Source organism: Myotis yumanensis, unplaced genomic scaffold (genome assembly GCF_028538775.1).
Source record: "Myotis yumanensis isolate MYYU_CA2020_CCGP unplaced genomic scaffold, mMyoYum1.0.hap1 SCAF_7, whole genome shotgun sequence".
NCBI classification, from domain to species: domain Eukaryota; kingdom Metazoa; phylum Chordata; class Mammalia; order Chiroptera; family Vespertilionidae; genus Myotis; species Myotis yumanensis.
The window spans coordinates 82,041,283-82,060,692 of record NW_027223758.1 but is presented as its reverse complement, the minus strand read 5'-3'; the positions used below and the strand labels follow the sequence as shown (position 1 = coordinate 82,060,692).

At 47.4% G+C, this 19,410-nt stretch overlaps 1 protein-coding gene across 2 annotated transcripts in view; it reads left to right on the top strand.

Annotated features, from left to right (window-relative positions):
- LOXHD1 (lipoxygenase homology PLAT domains 1) overlaps positions 1–19,410 on the top strand; it is a 100,586-nt gene that overhangs the window by 26,389 nt on the left and 54,787 nt on the right. For both annotated transcript variants that reach the window (XM_070421626.1, XM_070421625.1), the window contains exons 7-14: positions 7,522–7,645; positions 10,342–10,592; positions 11,638–11,773; positions 12,522–12,682; positions 13,663–13,749; positions 14,180–14,315; positions 16,874–17,028; positions 17,334–17,494. In XM_070421626.1, coding sequence (XP_070277727.1) covers positions 7,522–7,645; positions 10,342–10,592; positions 11,638–11,773; positions 12,522–12,682; positions 13,663–13,749; positions 14,180–14,315; positions 16,874–17,028; positions 17,334–17,494 — 1,211 coding nt within the window. The remainder of the gene's footprint in view (positions 1–7,521; positions 7,646–10,341; positions 10,593–11,637; positions 11,774–12,521; positions 12,683–13,662; positions 13,750–14,179; positions 14,316–16,873; positions 17,029–17,333; positions 17,495–19,410) is intronic.

The window sequence follows — 19,410 nt, the reverse complement described above, 5'->3', positions numbered from 1 at the left end:
CATTTTGCTTTATACCTCAAATATCTGACTCTCAGGTCCTTCATAATTTCACTTACCCAGGACAAAGTTACAAATCAAGAAGATGACAACAAGGCTTCTAAGAAGCTAAAACATATCTGGTCCAAAGTTTGTAAGGAAAGCTCATGCCTTGCTCTACCTTCATTTTGATGGCAAGACCCCCTCGGACTCTCATCCCAGCCTAATGCTTACTTACAACCCTTTCTAACAAAATTGCTACATGCATTTAAACCTATAGCCAAAAATTAGAGGCAGAAAGAGGCACTATAATAGGTAGGACTGTTGAGAATTGTAATGGGAGTCATAGGAGATAGAAACAGCCAAAAGAATATTAGCAATTGATGGAAGTTGGAGGTTATTTAGAAAATGGGCTACCAGCCCTTTGCATATAGTTCCCTTAGTCACGAGGCATCAATATATTTCAGCTCATCACAGATGATAGGGAAAGGTTAAGGTATAATATAGTTTTGAAAAAGGTCTTATTTCTTGAAACAGAAAACGCTCAGATTTACAACAACTTGACTATAGAAAATGAAGCTGATAGTAAGATTTTGTTATTACTTCATTTGTCTTCTTTTATCAATTAGGAAGGTATTTGGCTGTGAGTATCAGAAAATTGAAGTGCGGAGTTAAACAATTAGGGGCTTCTTTTTCTCATCTCACAGGAAACCAGCTGTGGCCAGCTCAGGGCCGGTGCAGCTGCTTTCTTTCTGAGACACTGGCTGTCTTGCTGCATCACCATTCTCAGCACTGTGGCTCTCATCCTTCAATGTGGTGCCTCATGATCACATGATGGCTGCAGAACCTCTAGCCATCTTATCTGTGTTCCAGACAGGAAGAGAAGGGGAGACGAAAGGGGAAAAGGACTTTTTTTTTTCTGGCAAGCCTTTCCTTATTGTGAGAGAAGTAACACTCGCCTTGGAACTTCTGCCTGCATTTTATTGGCCAGAAATATGATATGGCTTCATGGAAACTGGGACATCAAGGGCCTAGCTTTCCAGTCTTCATAGTAGAAATAGGCTACGAAGAAGGTTATGGGCATGGGTGTAGAGTGAACATCCTAGAGCAGTGATGGCGAACCTCTGACACGCGTGTCAGAGGTGACACGCGAACTCAATTTTTGGTTGATTTTTCTTTGTTAAATGGCATTTAAATATATAAAATAAATATCAAAAATATAAATCTTTGTTTTACTATGGTTGCAAATATCAAAAAATTTCTATATGTGACGTGGCACCAGAGTTAAGTTAGAGTTTTTCAAAATGCTGACACGCCGAGCTCAAAAGGTTCGCCATCACTGTCCTAGAATGTCTGCTACACTTCTCTCCATAACTAGCCCATGGTATGGGGCAGGGTGCTGAATTAGTAAAGCAAAGAATGGCCAAGTTTCCTTTGGAAAAGAGAGGGCTTGTCTGGCCCTTAGAGCAGCCATCCTGGTGCTATACAGGGTGCCAGCAGGCCAAATGCTGGTTGGATGAGAGAAGAAATGGGGCAGGAGTCTAGACCCCAAACAGCCAATGCACAGACGGAGGTGTGTCTTCAGGGAGGTTTTTGTTCCGCTGGGCAGAGGTGGGAGAGTATGCAGGTGTATTTTGTGACCTCAGTCAGGATGGGGCTCAGAGCAGTACCTGGAAGCCCAGTTCCTTCATCCTCCGGAGGGTTAGTGAAAGGAGCAGCAAAGTGCACCTGAAGTCCAGGTGTGACCTTGACACCGTTGTTGCAGCTGCACTTCATGAGGTTGGGTTCCTTCATGGTCGCATGGGCCACTCACCAGTGAGCTCACGAAGCTTCGTGAAGGAGGCAGGTTCACACCGCAGAGCAGGGCCGCTCATTATCTTCATGCTCAAGGCAAGGGCAGCTTGGCAAAGTGTGAGGACAGTTTTGTCCTCTGAAATGTCATAAATTTTGTTCCATTGCCTTCTGACATCTGACATTGAGGCCAAGCAGACTTTTGTTTCTTTTTGGAAAAGCTGTTGTGTGGGGTTCTCCACCTCCTACCCCCAAGCCAGGAGGCTTGCAGAATTGTCTCTTCATAGTTATCATTCTAAAGTCTTGCCAGAAAACATCTAGGAGCAGGGCCTATGTTGGTTCATTATCTTCCCCCCACCAAGAGTTCTGCTCTTCTTCTCATTCTTTGGAATGATGCTTTCTTCCTCCCTCTCTTTTTCCTTTCTTTCCCCCTTATTATTGTTTGCTGTTCAGATACTGTTTTATTTTTAATTTATCTTTATTGTTGAAAGTATTATAGGTGTCCTCCCTTATTCCCCCCATTGACCCCCTTCACTCCTCTCCCATCCCCCCACCCCCAGGCCTTCACCGCACTATTGTCTGTGTCCATGGGTTATGCATATTTGCATGTAAGTTCTTAAACCCAAAGGCCAAGCAAGCAGGCTACTGTCAGTGTGAGATTGGTTATTCAATTTGGGGCTATATTATCTACACGGGTGAGTTCAGGGCCTGGTAGGCAGGGCCCTACCCATCCCCCCAAAGCCAAGGGTGGTTGCTTCTCTCAAAGGTTCACTGGCTTTTCTGAAAATATCCTAACAGCCTGTATTCCTTTATCTTAAGCAACCAAAATGCTCCCCGGGGATAAGACATGCAAACAATTCAAGCATTTTGTAGGTCAGCGTGCCTGGATTTACTAGACATTTTCCTGAGGAATAAAGTGTAATGAGAAAGGAGGAATGAGGGTTGGAGGTCCCAGGCAAGGTGGGTGCAAGCTGAAAACCCGGGGCTGGGGGAGACTCGGGGCCACCTCTGGCCACTTTCCCATGTGCCAGGGATAGCAGCCTTATGCTCCTGCCTCGCCCATCTGGTCTCCAGGCTGCCCCTCCCCTCGTTCACTCTGATTGATCTGCTTGCCCTCAGCTCCCCAGAGACACCAATTAAAGAGGCTGTTAGATTGACTGCATCATCAGGTTTGACATGCGTACAGACAGCACTCCCATTCCAGAGGTTGCCGGCTGAACTTCACATGACAACCACTCTTGTGGCCTTTGTGTTTAAGGCTTTGGTGGGATAAATCCAAAAGCCAGTATCATTATTCCCTTCATAGGTCATCTCCCTCTTTTTCTGTCTAGTTAATCGCGCATGTGTGTTGCTCAGCCTGAGCTGATGGGCTGATGGGCCTTGGTGTGACCGACACATCCCTTACCCCGCCTCTTGCCCCTTCCCGGGCTGACATCCTCCCTTCCCCAGGCTTTGCGCGTGGCTTTGGTCCCCACATCTGGTTAGCCCCACAACTGTGATCGACTCAAATGGTCAGTTCAGTTCAACAACCACTTCAAAAGATCAGCAGTCACAAGATGGAACATTATTCGGCCAGTGGGCCTGTCCTTGGTCCATCTGCTTCAGTAAAGAGATTTGCTCAGGGCCCCACAGCTGTTCAGTGGCAGGACTGGTACTACCCCAGGTTCTCTGGACTCCCAGTCTGTTCGGCCCATTGCGCCATGTGTTAGAAACTCCAGAATTGAGCAGATGGCCTGCTGCATGCTGTGGGGATTATCAGTGCAACCAGCACCACTGTCCCTGATAGGAAGAGAGACAGAAGCTCGGGGAGTGGATTGCAGGGGCCTTGAGAAGCCCAATGTGCCCTCATGTCACCAATTAATACTCGACATTCAACAAACATTAACTGAGTGACTGTTGCATCGTAGGCCCCACGCTACCAACTGTGGCTGTTATAATAAACATGGTCCTGCTTCTAAAAGAGATAGGACAGGTCCTTAAATCATTGCTTACTCACTGTAAGGCAGGTTGCTTACGGTACCTTATATTCCAAAATTTGATGCAAAGTCCAGCTTTCAGTGAACAAGCATTCTGTCCTAGGGGGGCCCATGAGTGCTGATCAGACCGTTTCCCAGTTTGAAGATGAGGATACAGAATCTCCCGCTTTAAGGCAAAGCAGGATGAGATAAGAGTCTTGAGTACAAACAGGTGTTATGGGGGTGCACCGTGTCTGACCAGGGATCTGAGAGGCGTCGGGGAGGGCCTGCTGGAGCTGGGCCATGAAGATCAGTAGCAGGGACAGGGATGTGGAAGAGATCTGTGCTGGGCACAGGGCTCAGAGAACTGAGAAGTGGTCTTAGGGAGGTGAGCGAGGGCAGGTCTTTATTGAATGAGGTGGCCTGAGGTGGTAATGAGGGAGCGTGTGTGGGGGTAGCTTAGAGGAGAGGAAGACAGTGTAGAGAGGAAGGAGCGAGAGTGCTAGGGATGTCACCAGAAGCTGTCACTTACAGTTACTGGTATTTATGGTAAGTTACATATATGTGACAGTGTTTCAGTGTGATGGGTCAACTGCAGAGCATGTGGGGAAAGGCAGCCTTGTGACAGGAAGGAGGAGGAGATCCCACCTTTCTTTGCTGGCCTCAGTTTCCCCCATAGAACATTCCCTCGCTCTCCCAGGAACCCAGGTCTGTTCTGCTAACTCGTGGATGCTGAGCTTTATTTCAAAGTGGGTTTACCAGCTCCAGACCTCCCTCCCTTTTTCTCCTGTGTAAAAACTCGCCTGTCCTTTGCCTCCTGGTCTTAGAGCTCTAAAAGTTAACCACAATTGGAATGTGGTGATGGCTGCTTACTGGAGATGGTATCTGTGCCTTTAAAGAAGGAGTGAAAACTCCTTGAAAACAGAGACTTGTTTTGTTCCTTTCCTGCCCCTGTGGCTGGTGCTTTGGCACAGGGCATGGAGGCAGGCGACCCTTGAGCCACCCAGTTGCTAAGCACAGAATGGGCTTCTGCCCCAATCAGCTTATTTATGTAAAATTGGTGAAAGTTACTCCAATATTGAGGAGAGAGCGCTGCTATGAATCATAGTTGACATTCCACATCAATTGAAAACGTATTGACTCCAAGACCAACTCCATGTATTGGAGACACATCAGGGAGGACACAAAGGCCCTGAGGCCCTGGATCTGTTTGGACATATCTGTGAACCATCTGGAAAGAAGTGACAAGAAGTGACAAAGAAGTGACCCCCACTTAGCAGCTCCATCTTTTGTTCCTCTTGTTCGGGGGTCGGTTGTCCTTCTTGGCTTTTTTAACCCAGTGGTTTTGCCTTGTGACTTTGTTGTGTCCCTGTTGCTGTATGCATGACTCCTGGTCTCTGTTGCCTCGTGGAAGGCCAGCATCATCTTCCTCATGGGCTGGTCTACAGTCTGCACGTGGAGAATATTCCTCCACAGGGGAAATAGCTCTTGGTTGTTTTTTTTTATTAGATCATTGGTTCTGCTTCTGTCTGTCTGTTTGGTTCACACACAGACACTCTCTCTTTCCAGGTGTGCACTTCTATTGTTCGTGGTGAAGGGTGCTTCTGTCTCTCCCGCCTTATTTTGCAATGATCTCTGCCATAACAGCAGAATCCACGGAACAGTGGTCTGGAGGGAATACCACCATTTCATTCTGTTAGCAAACACATGTCTGGAATTCTTAAAAGGAACTCCGTGAAAATCCAGAGGTGCCTGGGTAACTTGTGAGAAAGCTGCTTACGCCTCTCTTGGAGGGGGGCCTTGGTAATGGCCCTTTAAACAGCGGGGGTCAGAGCTCAGCCAGGACCCATATCAGCAGAGGCCAGAATGCCCTTGGGAGAACCCTCTGCGCCCTGTACAGTCTCTATACCTGAGTGCCTGTGTCAGTTCCCTCCTCGTCTCACTTCTCTGCTCCTTCTCACCTTACCCATCACCATTTGCTGCTAGATATGTTCCAAAATTTTCCATCCCCCAGATGCCAGCTTCCTCCAGCCTCATCTTGCAGATTTTGGGGCCAATAGACGTCATAAATAATTGTCCCCATATTTCAGTATGAATCTGGAAAATTTCTGAACTATTCATGGACCGCTATACTTGCTACACCAGTATTTAAGCTGCTATGTTCTCTTTTGGTCTTTCTTTTTCTTTTCTTCTTCTTTTTTTGGTACTTTGGTTGTTATTTGAGTATTCATTCAAATGTCACTTTCCTTTGGGTTCAGCTATGCAAGCTAGTTTTGTCCCATAGAGGTATTCAGTGGTGCACATTTTATTTCTCAGATTAGCTAAACTTCTCAAGTCAGGAATTTCCATCACAAACCAGGCCAGTCGAGGCCCTTGATTGATGACATTGCTATGAACTGTGAGGGTGTTTCCCTGGCCCTTCAAACCTTAGCTGGCACTGGTCTGTGAACATTCGAAGGCAGAGATGGTGCATCTGTATATCTAGGTTTATTAGTAGACTTGACAACTTATCTGATAAATTAAGTCCTGTCTTTCTTTACCTTGCTTTCCCAACTCTGTGAAAGTCAGTTTGGGGTTAGGAAGCAGGCCGAAACCTGGATCATACCCTTGTCATTGACTCCCCCATCTACCCGTACCCTGGGAGACTAAAGCCACAAAAATGTGCAAATTGATGAGTTGGGAGAACCCCTCTGGGCAGTGCCACCGCCACTCAGCTTTAAAAGTACAGACCTTCAATCAAATCAGCAGGCTCTGGGGATGACTCACACCAACCAAACTCACAAGGGACTAATTATAAACTGAGGCCTGAAAGCTGGCTTGTCTGGGGAGAGAAGCCTGGTGGGATGGCTGGTTCCAGTCACTGACTCAGGCCTGGGTTCCTGTCTGGTGGGCGGAGTCCTCAGGAGGCCAGCGCTTAGACTCAAAGGTTCTTTGACGGACACCAGATTAACGCAAGGTGAGATGCCTTCCGGCAGCCCCATGTGTGCCCTGTTTCCGCCCTGCAGACACTTGGATCTTAGGAAGTGAGTTTTTATTGAAAATCAGAGCCCCCCTCTCTCGGGCAGTCTTGGGAATACCCGGGCAGACATTGTTACTTCCCAGGCCTGTCTGTCACCAGATCTTCTGCCTGCACAGTGCAAGGACTGGAGGACACATTCCAGTTATTGATGATTCCATTTATGTTAGAGGGAGTTTTCAGCTGGGTCTTCTCGGGACCTTTGGGAAGGGGCCCTGAGCTCCTGGGTAATCTCTAGAAGACACCTTATCTCACCTCGCCAACCCAGCTCACAGGTGAGACCCCACAGGAAGCCTCATCAGTGGCCAATTCCACCAGCCTCACTGTCCATGGCTGGCATTTCTAACCTGATCACCAGATCCTGGGCTTCTGGGTGCCTGATTTGAGGCTTGCCGATCCCTCTGCATAGACTCTGCTTCTCACCAAGGTTAGAACCCCAACCTTCCTCAGATAAGGAAGGTAATGACCTTCCTGTCGGCAATTCCAGGCTTCCAGCTCTCACACCCATCTCATAGGGCACATCCTGCCAAGTGTCTTGCATTCAACTTCAAAAAATGATCTGCAGCAGAGGAGGGAACAGTGGCTCAGTGATTCAAGTAGGGGCACTTGCCAGGCATCCCTATGTGACTCTCAATGCTTTGCAAGGCTTTCCAGGCCACAGCTGGGTCCTTGTGGTGAGTTTTTCATGGGCCACTAGGAAGATGGCAGTGTGTTCTTAGAGGACACTCAAGGGATGGGGGGTTTGGATTGACACTTAACATTCCTTCCCTCTCTTCTTCTTAGATCCTCATTGAAGATATTGCGAACAAAAGAAAATATGACTTTCCTCTTAACCGCTGGCTGGCCTTGGATGAAGACGATGGCAAAATCCAAAGGGATATCTTCGTGGGTGGAGCTGAGACCACAGGTAGAAACAAAGAAAAAGGAGACTCCATTGGCTAATAGTTTGCTTTCTGCCTGAGGCTCAGTGTTCTCATCTGTGGGCCTGGAGGACTGCAATCAAGTGGGAGCCAACTGGGTCTTCCAAGAACATTCTTCCTGCTCTTGAAAATGTTCTGTTTCTCTGAGCTGCAGTCTGGGGCTATGCTGATGCCAGAGGTGATGGAGAGATGCCCCTGAGCAGGCACCGACTGCCCAGGGCAAAAGAAGGGATGAAGCCAGAACTCCTGATACATGTGGGCATTTATAAGGACATTGTTTTAACTCCTCCTAATATTGAGTGCTTACTATATGCCAACCCTCTGCTAGGCACCGGACCCATTTCATCTCCTTTAATCCTCACAATGACCCTGTGATATAGGAACTGTTATTGTTCTCATTTCACAGATGAGGAAATGGAGTCACATAGAAGTTTAAAGACCTGCTCAAGGTCTCAAGCTGGTAACTGACAAATCCAGGATTAGGTCTACCTCCTAAATCTCTATGCTGTATGAATTCCGTGGAAAACCTAAAACTCCAAGCATGAAAGTCTGTGGAAGTTCTAGAAAATCTATGTTCATGAATGCACACGTGAGAATGCGCTCTGTTGCAGAGCCTCCCATGGCTCCCACTGCATAGAGGATAAGTCCAGGTTCTGGGGTGTGGTATTCAAATTGCTCCTTGAACTGGCTCCAGTTCACCATATTAGCAGGATCTTTCAACAGCTTCTCCCACCACTTCCACACCCGCTCCATCTCCTCCACCTCCTTTGCATACCTCTCACTCTTTCCTGTACCTGCACCCCTCCTCATTCCCCCCACCTCCCCCACAGCTTCTCTCTGCCCTCCCTTCTTCTTCTTCTCTCTTTACCTCATGCCTTTTTTTCTCAGCCTGTAATGCCATTTCTCTATTTTGTGTTTCCCAAGTTCCTCCTTCCAGTCACTTCCCTGAACCCTCCCCACTTTCTCTACACAGGACAATTCCTCCCGTCTTTGTTCAGGGCACCATGAGCTCCTCTGCTCCAGCGCTGTGGCACCTTGGCCTGGCCTGACCTTTGTTGCACAAGTCATTTGTAACTCGAATCCACAAATTATTTACCTAAAAACATACATTAGAACGGATTTAACATAATCCCTGTAACCATGATGCCATTACTTGCCTCCAGTAGGGAGAAATGGCAGTCAGAGGCTGGGCACTGCTGGCGACCCAGGCCGAGGGAGTATGTCTCGTGTGAGAACAGCATCCGTGTGTGTATTTTGGATAATAAAGCTGGAGACCCATTCTTTTAGGGCAGTGGCCACTCTTTTTCATCCTCATATTCTCCCAATACCTGGCATATAATAAGCACTCAATAAATGTCTGTTGAGCAAAAGAAGGTATAAATTTATGAACGAATAATGCATCTGTGTAGTTGCACATGCTAGCTTCCAAATAAGTTTGGGATTTTTATTTCTCTGGGGCCAAGGGGTGAAGGAGAGGGTAAGGTGCAGCCAGGGTAGGTAAGGGAATTAACAAGGACTAATGTGCCATTCCCTTAGACCAGGGGTGGGCAAACTTTTTGACTCGAGGGCCACAATGGGTTTTTTTTTTTTTTTTTAAATATATTTTATTGATTTTTTACAGAGAGGAAAGGAGAGAGATAGAGAGTTAGAAACATCGATGAGAGAGAAACATCGATCAGCTGCCTCCTGCACACCCCCCTCTGGGGATGGGCCCGAAACCCAGGTACATGCCCTTGACCGGAATCGAACCCAGGACCTTTCAGTCCGCAGACTGATGCTCTATCCACTGAGCCAAACCGGTTTCGGCTGCAATGGGTTCTTAAACTGGACCGGAGGGCCGGAACAAAAGCATGGATGGAGTGTTTGTGTGAACTAATATAAATTCAAAGTAAACATCATTACATAAAAGGGTACGGTCTTTTTTTTTTAGTTTTATTCATTTCAAACGGGTTGGATCCAGCCCGCAGGCCGTAGTTTGCCCACGGCTGCCTTAGACTCTGGAACAGAATGAATGAAGGAGACCAGATCTGTCCAGTTGTCGGTCTTTGGTGTTTTCTCTTACTCTGCCCCATCTTAGAGTTTAATCTTCCCTTGCTGGCTCTCCCCCAGAACTCCAAGTCCTCAGACACCTCCCGACTGACCAGAACCCCACAATGTTCTCTTCCTGCCTCAGTCTCCCCTCATCCCACCACATCAACAAGTGCCCTCTATTAAAAATTATATTTTTAAGTGATGAGCAAGAGAGCAAACTAAATGAGTCAGATAGCCCTGAACATAAATCTCTATTAATGGAGTTGACTATTACAATTAAATTAGACGTAGCAGAACTCATCCGGCAGCTATTAAGAATCTGCACATGATAATTAGCATTAATAATAAGTACTATTCTTAGCTATCCCAGGTTCCTCCTTCTCTTTTAGTTTCCTGTGATTAGGGCTGGCAGCTTCCTGTCATAATACCTGCTGTTTATTCCTAGACACAGATACACTAACACACAAACTCTGAAAGAGGTGAAGTGAGGTTGAGAGCGGCACTGGGTGTCATCTGGGGAATGGACCAGGGGATTAAGGATGTATGGAAGAGGGAGACCTGGGAGATGGTGGCCAGGGAGGGGGAAGGTGGGCACGATATGGTAAGCAGCAGGCACTGAACCCTCTTCTTTCCCCTCTTGTTTCCACACCAGCTATCTCATACATTGTCACCATCTTCACTGGGGAATTACCGGGGGCTGGGACCAAATCCAAAATCTATTTGGTCATGTACGGGGCCAAAGGGAATAAGAACAGTGGAAAAATCTACCTGGAGGGTGGTGTGTTTGACCGTGCCCGCACAGACATCTTCCACATTGAGCTGGCCGTCCTCCTCAGCCCCCTTAGCCGGGTCTCCATTGGACACAGCAATGTTGGCGCCAACAGAGGCTGGCACTGTGAGAAGGTAAGGGATGCTCCCTCTCTTCTTTAACTTTTAAATATGAACTAACTCTAACCTGCTTCCTCCTTCCTTTGGGTCAGTAACAGAGCACGTGGGCAATGCCTTTCACTGGGCATTTTGGATGGTAATGTTCCCATTCACCTTGTCTTGAAGATGGTCAGGAATGGGGCTGTTTTGTTTATGCACCCAAGGGCCAGACACAGGGTAGGGGACCCAGATGTGCTCAGTCAGTGGTTGTAGACTATCCCGATTCCTGGTGTGGCATTTTCGTTCAGTTTATAAATCTCTCAACACGTATTTTTAAATATATGCTTTAAAGAATATATATAACAAATGTGAGATAAAACCAAAGTCAATTTTGTCTACCACCCAACTTAAGAAATAGAAAAGTTTCAATGCTCTTGAAACTCCTCTGAGTCCTTCCCCAGTCATATATTTCTCTCCCCCCCCCCCAAAAAAAAGCATACTGTATTATGAGTTTTGTCTCAGTGTATGTTAATAGAAGATTTTTGGGGTGTTCCAGGAACTTTCCTTTGAACATCTACAGTGTGAGTGGCCTGGGCTACATAGACTTCCATGTTCTAAAACCATGAGTTTGGATGGAGGTTCAGATGGAGAGGGTGTAGGAGAGAAGGTTGAATGAAGCTCAAGTCCAGAAAAGGGCAGTTAGTTTTTGTATTAAATTCCAGATATTAATTACCTTTCATGTGATTGATCTTTTTTTACAAGATAAATATAGGGAATTAATTTCGTATCCAAGTTACTTTGGTTCAGATTGAGAGTTTACAATGTGCTTAAGGAAATATGGTATTTAAAGAGGTTATTGAGTATAGAGGAAAAGGTTTGAGATTTGGGCTGGTAAATTGGAGAATGGATGATACCTATTTGGGAAGACTTCTTGGAAGAGGTATTTCTGGATCTAAAATGAGACAAGCAATGGGAAGAAAGTGCATTCCTTGAAGGTCCTAATGTAGATGACCCTAAACATGGGGCTGAGGAGGCTGCTGAGTGTTGCAAGCTGGTCCCAATGTGTGGTCTGCTCCTGCAGGTGGTGATCCTGTGCCCCTTCACCGGCATCCAGCAGACCTTCCCTTGCAGCAACTGGCTGGATGAGAAGAAGATGGATGGGCTGATCGAGAGGCAGCTCTACGAGATGGTGTCTCTCAGGAAGAAGAGGATGAAAAGTAGGTGGAAAGGCCCAGAGCCTGGCGGCCCCCCAGGCAGGGGCAGGAAAGGCCAAGGCTGGTACTCTGGTGTCCCCAAGTTGAATAAGCTGCCATGATGGGCTAGATCAGTGGTTCTCAACCTTCCTAATGCCGAAAACCTTTAATACAGTTCCTCATGTTGTGGTGACCCCCAACCATAAAATTATTTTCGTCGCTACTTCATAACTGTAATTTTGCTACTGTTATGAATTGTAATGTAAATATCTGATAATGCAGGATGTCTTTTCATTGTTACAAATTGAACATAGTTAAAGCATAGTGATTAATCACAAAAACAATATGTAATTATATATGTGTTTTCCGATGGTCTTAGGCGACCCCTGTGAAAGGGTCATTTGACCCCTGAAGGGGTTGCAACCCACAGGTTGAGAACTGCTGGGCTAGATGAATGGCTCAACACTGTGCATTCTGAATGCACTGGACATAGGTAGGTGGAGTAGACCCTTCTCCCTGTATAAAACACTTCTTCCATTATGCTACGCTTCCTCCATTAAAGGAACATAAGTCTCCCTCTTTCAAATAGCAAGGAATCCCTGGCTGCCTAAAATTGGCACTTGTTACAATGGGCTTTGTGAGAGTGGGGCACACCTATGCATAACCTGTGCTTCAGTCCTGATCACCTTTGATTTGCTCCTCTTCCCCACTGGTACTATGGAAATCTCTTTGCTTATTAAAGTTTTTGGTGCAACTTGACCTGTCTCTGCAGAATTTGCTTGGTCCCTGTGGGTCTGGACGACTGACTTAAAGAAAGCTGGTACCAACTCTCCCATCTACATCCAGCTTTACGGGAAGAAGGGGCGGACAGATGCGCTTCTCCTGAACCCCAACAACAAGTGGTTAAGACCGGGCATAATTGAGAAGTTTAGGGTAGGAGAGAAGTGTGACAGGGTGGGAGGGAGGAAGGAGGAAGGCATTTGTCATGGGATTCTGGTTTTCTGAGCCAGGGTTGGGTGAAGTGTGAGGATACAAAGGTGCAATGGAGACTTGAGGTCCCCATGAGGAGTGCCACATGTGATCTATGGATAATGCATTAAGTGGGGGGCGGGTTAGCTCTGGCCCTTCATCTGAATCAGACAGTCCAGAACCAAGCCTGGGGGAAGAGGCAAGTGTGGAAGGATTGTGAACATCCGGGAGCCCAGAGATCCTGAAGCCAGTTAGTGTCAAACCACCCGATCTGGACTGAATTAGAGAGTGAGGAGCAAATTTAAGGGAGCGACAATTTTAGAACATTTTCAAAGAAATACACCTTTAAATTTCCCGTATAGATACATATATAACTAGAGCAAGGCTTGTTTTGCCAGCAGAAGTGCAGCTCTGACCTTTAGGTAAGAATACTTTGCAACGTGCTGCTCTCTTCTCAGAGCACCCCACCGGTGCCGCTATTATACCGCTCAGTTCATTGCTCTTTCTGTGTTTGTCTTCCTGGCTAGACTGAAAGCCCCATAGGGGAAGGGCACGGCTGCTGTATTGATCTTTTTGTCTGTTTCAATGCCCAGCAGAGCTCGGGGGCTGTGGGCTTGTACTAATTTGCAGGGCTGCCATCTGGATTTTGTTCCTGGAAGTTCACTGCTTAGAAGATTTTCTTTAGTCTGGATCCTACTGTGGGTCAGTTATTTTTGTTCAATTTCACGAGCTCAGACCGAAGCCTAGCTGTCCGTGTCTATATCTCACCCTCTGGTTACAAGGGCATGAGAGGATACAGTATATGAGAGTGGACTGAAGCAAACCCATCCTTGTTGCTAAAGAAACAGCCCGAAGCAGGTTCCCTCCTGGCAAGGGGTCAGCTATGAGGATAAACACATTTCACTTGGTTGTCCCCACTCAAACCTTGTTATTTCTCACTGTAGTTTGAGCTCCCGGATCTCGGCAGGTTTTACAAGGTTCGGGCATGGCATGATAGCATGACTCCTGGCTCTGGGTGGCATTTAGAAAAGGTAAGATGCACCATCTCAGGGGTTGGGAGGTGGTTGGGAGAGGAGCGAGAATGGTCCCTTTCTGATGAGCCTGTCACCTCAATTTGCTTTGTATATGTTTGGAGTGAGGGTGGAAAAAGGTTACAGTAAGACACGAATTTGGACACAGCACACAGGGACTTCCTGGTGGGGCGGGGACTTACAAAGTAGACTAAGAAAATGCTCAGGTGTGCAGTCTTACCTTGCATTCTGCCCCAGCACCTGGCTGCTAGGCAAATGTAAGTCTCAGGGGCCTGAAGGATACGCATTAAACTGGCACTCTACTTTCCACAAGAGTCATCTCTAGATAATGGCCTTGGCCTCCTTGAGATCAGATAGCAGCTTGAGGACCACAGGGCATGGGTGAATATCTTTGGTACACACACTTGCTCACCCCAGGACTTCATTCCAGATGACCTTGATGAACACTCTGACCAAGGACAAATATAACTTCAACTGCAATCGCTGGCTGGATGCCTTTGAGGATGACAATGAGACCGTGAGGGAGATGACTGCAGAGGGCCCAACAGTGCGGAGGATAATGGGCAGTAAGTGCTCACCAGTTGTCCATCTGGGGGAGGCAGTGGAGCCTCTACTTGGTGTGCCAATGAGGGTCTGGCCAATGAGCTGGTAGTCTTGTCCACTGCGCATCATCAGGCTCCCTGTGAATGCCAGGGAGGATTTAGAGGTCCAGCCTCAAGTCCATCTTGAAGGAGCCATCTCTAAGGCCTGGTGCCAGAGCTCTGTGGTGATGGGTATGGGGGATGGAGGGGAGATTCATGGGCCTTTAGGTTGGTTATGAGGGGATGAGAAGAATATGCACTGGACAATATTTCTCTAGAGCTTCCCTGAAATGAAAGGAAACATCCTTTTCAAATTATGTACAGGATGCTCCCCAAAATGGAAGGCTGGATCTGGTAGCCATGCTTGGCTGCTCCTGATGGGTCCTCTATTTAAAGCTAATAGGACCGGGACAAAGCTTTTAATATGGAGTCCAGTATCCACATTCAAAGGGGTAAAGGGAGATCATTTTGCCTCTAGGTTATAGTAGCAGCGTGTTGGCAAATACACAGCACATGTTCTGTCCTTTTCCTTGGCAGACATTACTGAGCGATCACAGCATTCTCTGCCATTGAGTATGAAATGAGCCTCATAGCCCTCAAATAGCATCCAAGCAGACATTGATCAGAATTGGCACTTAATATAATTAACTTATTTGTTATACTCATGGTAGTCCGTAATTTGTTAGTAGTAAAGTAGTATTGCAAAATTATAGAGTTAAGAATATATAGACAATGATGTCACTCATAGTTCTAGTAGCCCTTATACATATTTCCGTAGTGTGACTTTTCAGGCATTTGCACATCATTAGAAGCTCAGTATACATTTATTGAAATTATTTGAACAGAGTTAAATACTCAAAAACATAGAAACCCCAAGCAACACATATCTAAAAAGAGATCAGCCAGTCTGTTAGTCTAATTAGCCAATGCTTGCAGTTAGCACTATTTTATGGTTCTTCTTCATTTTTTTTTTATAATACTCCATTTCTTTTTTTAAAATATATTTTATTGATTTTTTACAGAGAGGAAGGGAGAGAGATAGAGAGTTAGAAACATCGATCAGCTGCCTCCTGCACATCTCCTACTGGGGATGTGCCCACAACCAACGTACATGCCCTTGACAGGAATCGAACCTGGGACCCTTCAGTCCGCAGACCGACGCTCCATCCACTGAGCCAAACCGGTTTCAGCTCTTCTTCATTTTTAATTAAAATGTATGCTTACAGAATATTAGTGTTCTAGGGCCCTTAAAATAGCCTCATGCAGATAAGAAACTGAGGAAGTTCTTGCCCTGGTTCTCCATTGGGTAAACAGAGTTGGACAGAGAACAAGGTCTCTTGCCTCCTGGGTCAGTGACTATACCCTGCCTGCTCACATTCAGTAGTAGTTTCTTTGAAAACAAGGCAATTATTTCTCCATTGCATTTTGTGGCATCACTCCACTATGTGATCTTCATCACAGATATAACTCAGACATTTTCCTGCTCATAATTTTTTTATGATTTTACTGTTCATCTCTTCTCTCCACTCTTCTGCTTTCACTTATGGGAGCAGGAGTTGTTTGTCTTGCTCGCTGACGAATTCTTGTACTAATTATGGCACCTCACGCCTACCAGGTTCAGTAAACAGATATTGTTTTGTTTTTTAAAAAACATATTTCTTTATTGATTTCAGAGAGGAAGGGAGAAGGAGAGAGAGATAGAAACATCAATGATGAGAGAGAATCATTGATTGGCTGCCTCCTGCACACCCCCTACTGGGGAACGAGCCCGCAACTCAGGCATGTGCTCTCGGCTGGAATCAAACCTGGGACCCTTCAGTCCGCAGGCTGATGCTCTATCCACTGAGCCAAGCCGGCTAGGGCCAGATATTGTTTTAAGTGAAAAGTGAGGCTGTAATGTGCAAAGATGCAGGTCTGCTTCCTTCACGGTACATCGTCAACACAGGAAGAAGCTGATGCCCGTCCCATGGTGGCTGTGTATGTGCCCTTTCTCTCTGCTCGTCTTCCTGGCATGTCCTTAGTGCTGGACAGTTCCGAAGAGAAGGCTCCATTCTGGTTCACAAAGTAGAGTTATCCTCCTTGGGAAGACAGGACACACATGAATTAGAGAAAAACCTAAAGCAAAAAGCTCTCCTGGGTTGGATGGAATCAAATGCCAAAATGTTGGCAGGAGACTGTGGTCCCCAAACACTGCAATGCCAGCCCCAGGGAGCTTGCAAACAATGCAGTCTTAGGGGCCCCACCTCTGGAAACTAAAACCTGGGAGGCTTGGAGTGAGGCTCAAGAACCTGAATTTGTATAAGTTTCCCGGGGATTCTGATGATGGACTAGAAGTGGGAACCTCTGGTCTGTCTGGGACCGGGATTTGCAGGTCTGCAGGGACTGGGGTATGATATGGGATTTGATAGCTGGGGAAGGAGCAAGGTCAGCGCAGACGAGAGCTGAGCGGAGAGGAGGAGGCCATGCTTAGAGGTGGGAAGCAGCAGGGCCGGTATGGGAGGCAGGGGCTGTCAGCCAGTGGTGGCCCTTCTCTCTGCCCATAGTGGCCCGGCACCGTGTGACCGTATGCACCGGGGACCTCCGAGGGGCCGGGACAGATGCCAGTGTCTACCTCTGCCTTTATGGTGACGTGGGGGACACGGGGGAGCGGCTGCTGTACAACTGCAAGAATAACGACGAGATGTTTCAGAAAGGCAACGTGAGTTGCAGCAATGAGCCACCACCCCTCCCCGCCCTCACCCTCACCCTCACCACCCCCATTTTCACTCCCCACTCTGCTCTGCCAAGCACAGCTGACGGCTGGTACTGAGCCATCTAAGAGGCTGGCTCCGGGTAAGGGGAGTGGGGACCTAACATGCCTGACACCCACAGGCTCAAGGACCATCTGGCTGGGGCTCTGGCTTTGCTGTGTCTCCCCCTTGGTGTTGGGTGCCAGGGGAATACCGTCTCACTGGCCTCACATCCTCCCTGTCCTCCATGTCCTCCCTGCCTCCCCCTCTGAAGGCCGATGAGTTCACCATTGAGTCTGTCACCATGCGGAAGGTGAGGCGGGTGAGGATCAGACACACGGGCATAGGCGGGGGCAGTGGCTGGTTCCTGGACCGGGTGCTGGTGAGAGAGGAGGGACAGCCTGAGAGCGACAATGTGGAGTTCCCATGTCTCAGGTATGTGGGTCCTGCCTGCTTTTAGTTTCCCAGCTTAGGTTATGGACCCCAGTTCTGGGAAGACCCAGCCCTACGAGCAGGACCAGGGAGCAAAACAGTGGCTTAGGGAAGTAATTGGTGCAGAAAGAGATGGCCCTGCTGGTGGTGCTAGGCTCGTCCCCAACCCACAGGTGATGGATAGCACACCAGTGTCCCTGTGTGGTGCTAGCGTGTGTACTTAAGTTCTAAGATGTCAGCATTTTTTTCATGTTGAAATGTGACAATTTCAGAATTCAACCGAAAGTTAACTCAGAGAGTTACATGCTGAATCAAACTTTTGAATCAAAGGTGTTTGTTTTTTATTTGGATAGCCTTCCAATACATCTCTTCCCTGTTAATATATTTCAAGACACCTTACTTTGTTTTCATTTCCCTTCCCCAGCTTATCAATGAGGTAAAGTTTCTTTTATTTTTTTCCTTAAGTATTTGGATTTTTTTCGTAGCCAGTTTGGGCTCCCACTGACTTCTAGAAGTTCCTGATAGAGACATTTCAAAAATGAAGAACAATATTCGTGGGTCTTTTTTGTGCTGTCAAGTTGGCCCCCTACACTCACCAGTAGCAACGTCTGGGAGGTGTACGTAGTGAGCTTAATTTGAAGCTTAGGACTGCTGGTCTTTGCAAGGCCTGGGTCCAGGCTAGTCCTGCACCTGTGGATGAAGTGCTGCGTGTCCAACTCACTTCACTGGGGCTGGCCCAGGCTTCTGGGGCCGCACTGGGACAGCCCAGCTGTGAATGCACTACTCTTCCCTGTCCATGCACACACACGCACTCAGGTGTGCACACACACACACACACACACACACACACACCCCAGGAGCCCAGGAAGAGCAGTTTCCCAGCCACAGTGGGCCACTGGGATGTTCCCACCTGAAACTTTTATGTTCATTGCAAAGGTCTCTAGAGTCTTCAAAGTGTAGCCACTGTGACTATTACAAGAGATTACATAGGCACATGGAGACACACTTGGTCAAGACACAAGTATCTTGGTTTCCTCGTTTCCCTGGAGAACAACAAGGATGTCTCTTCTGCCCATCATCCCGTATCACAGACCATCTTGAGTACTGGGGCCGAGGCAACCCGTGCTTGTAGACTGTCTGAGTTCTCAGGCGGGTCTCTGTGCTCAGAGGGAACAGTGCTTTTTGGATGAATTCGCCCAGTGTCTTTGCTGGCTGAAGACCAGCAGAGAGCTGGGTCCATGGCCCATGGCAGCAGGTTGATGAGTCCCAGTTACCCAGCCCCAGCCCTCAGGGTCCACACCAGCACTTCCTTGTTGGCAAATCTCACTCATCCTTGAGGGCTCAGATCAAAGCCCCTTCACCTCGACCCTTTCTCCTTTCCTTGAATTCCTGTTGCAGTTACTTTGATCTAACATCCCTCCCTGTCTTCAGTGCCTCGACCAGTCTACCCTGTCTTCTTAACCAGACTGTAGGTCCTCGAAGGGCTGGACTGTGTCTCAGTTATCTCCTCTGTCTTCTCCTCACCCCAGAGCCCTTAGCACAGCGCACACACAGGTGGGCTCTCGGGAAAAAGGTGGTTGTTTTGATGATAGCGATGTCCTAGGTGTTCATGGCCTTTAGGACAAACTTGTTTACCATAATTGCCAAGGTCCCACATCGAGTGGCCCTTCCACCCCTCCAGGCTCATCTGCCGGCACCTACCCTTTACTCGCTGCATTCCGCCCACATTGGCCTTCGGTCAGCTTATCCCAGCCTATGTTGTTCCTTCTGGAATGTGCCTCCCTTTCCTCTGGATAACTCCTGGCCATCCTTGCCATTTCAGCCAAATATCACCTCCTCTGGGCAGTCCTCCCTCCCCAGTCTGGGTTGGGATCCTTCGTTCTAGCTCTAGAGGAACCATTTTCCTTTGCTTGAGTTCA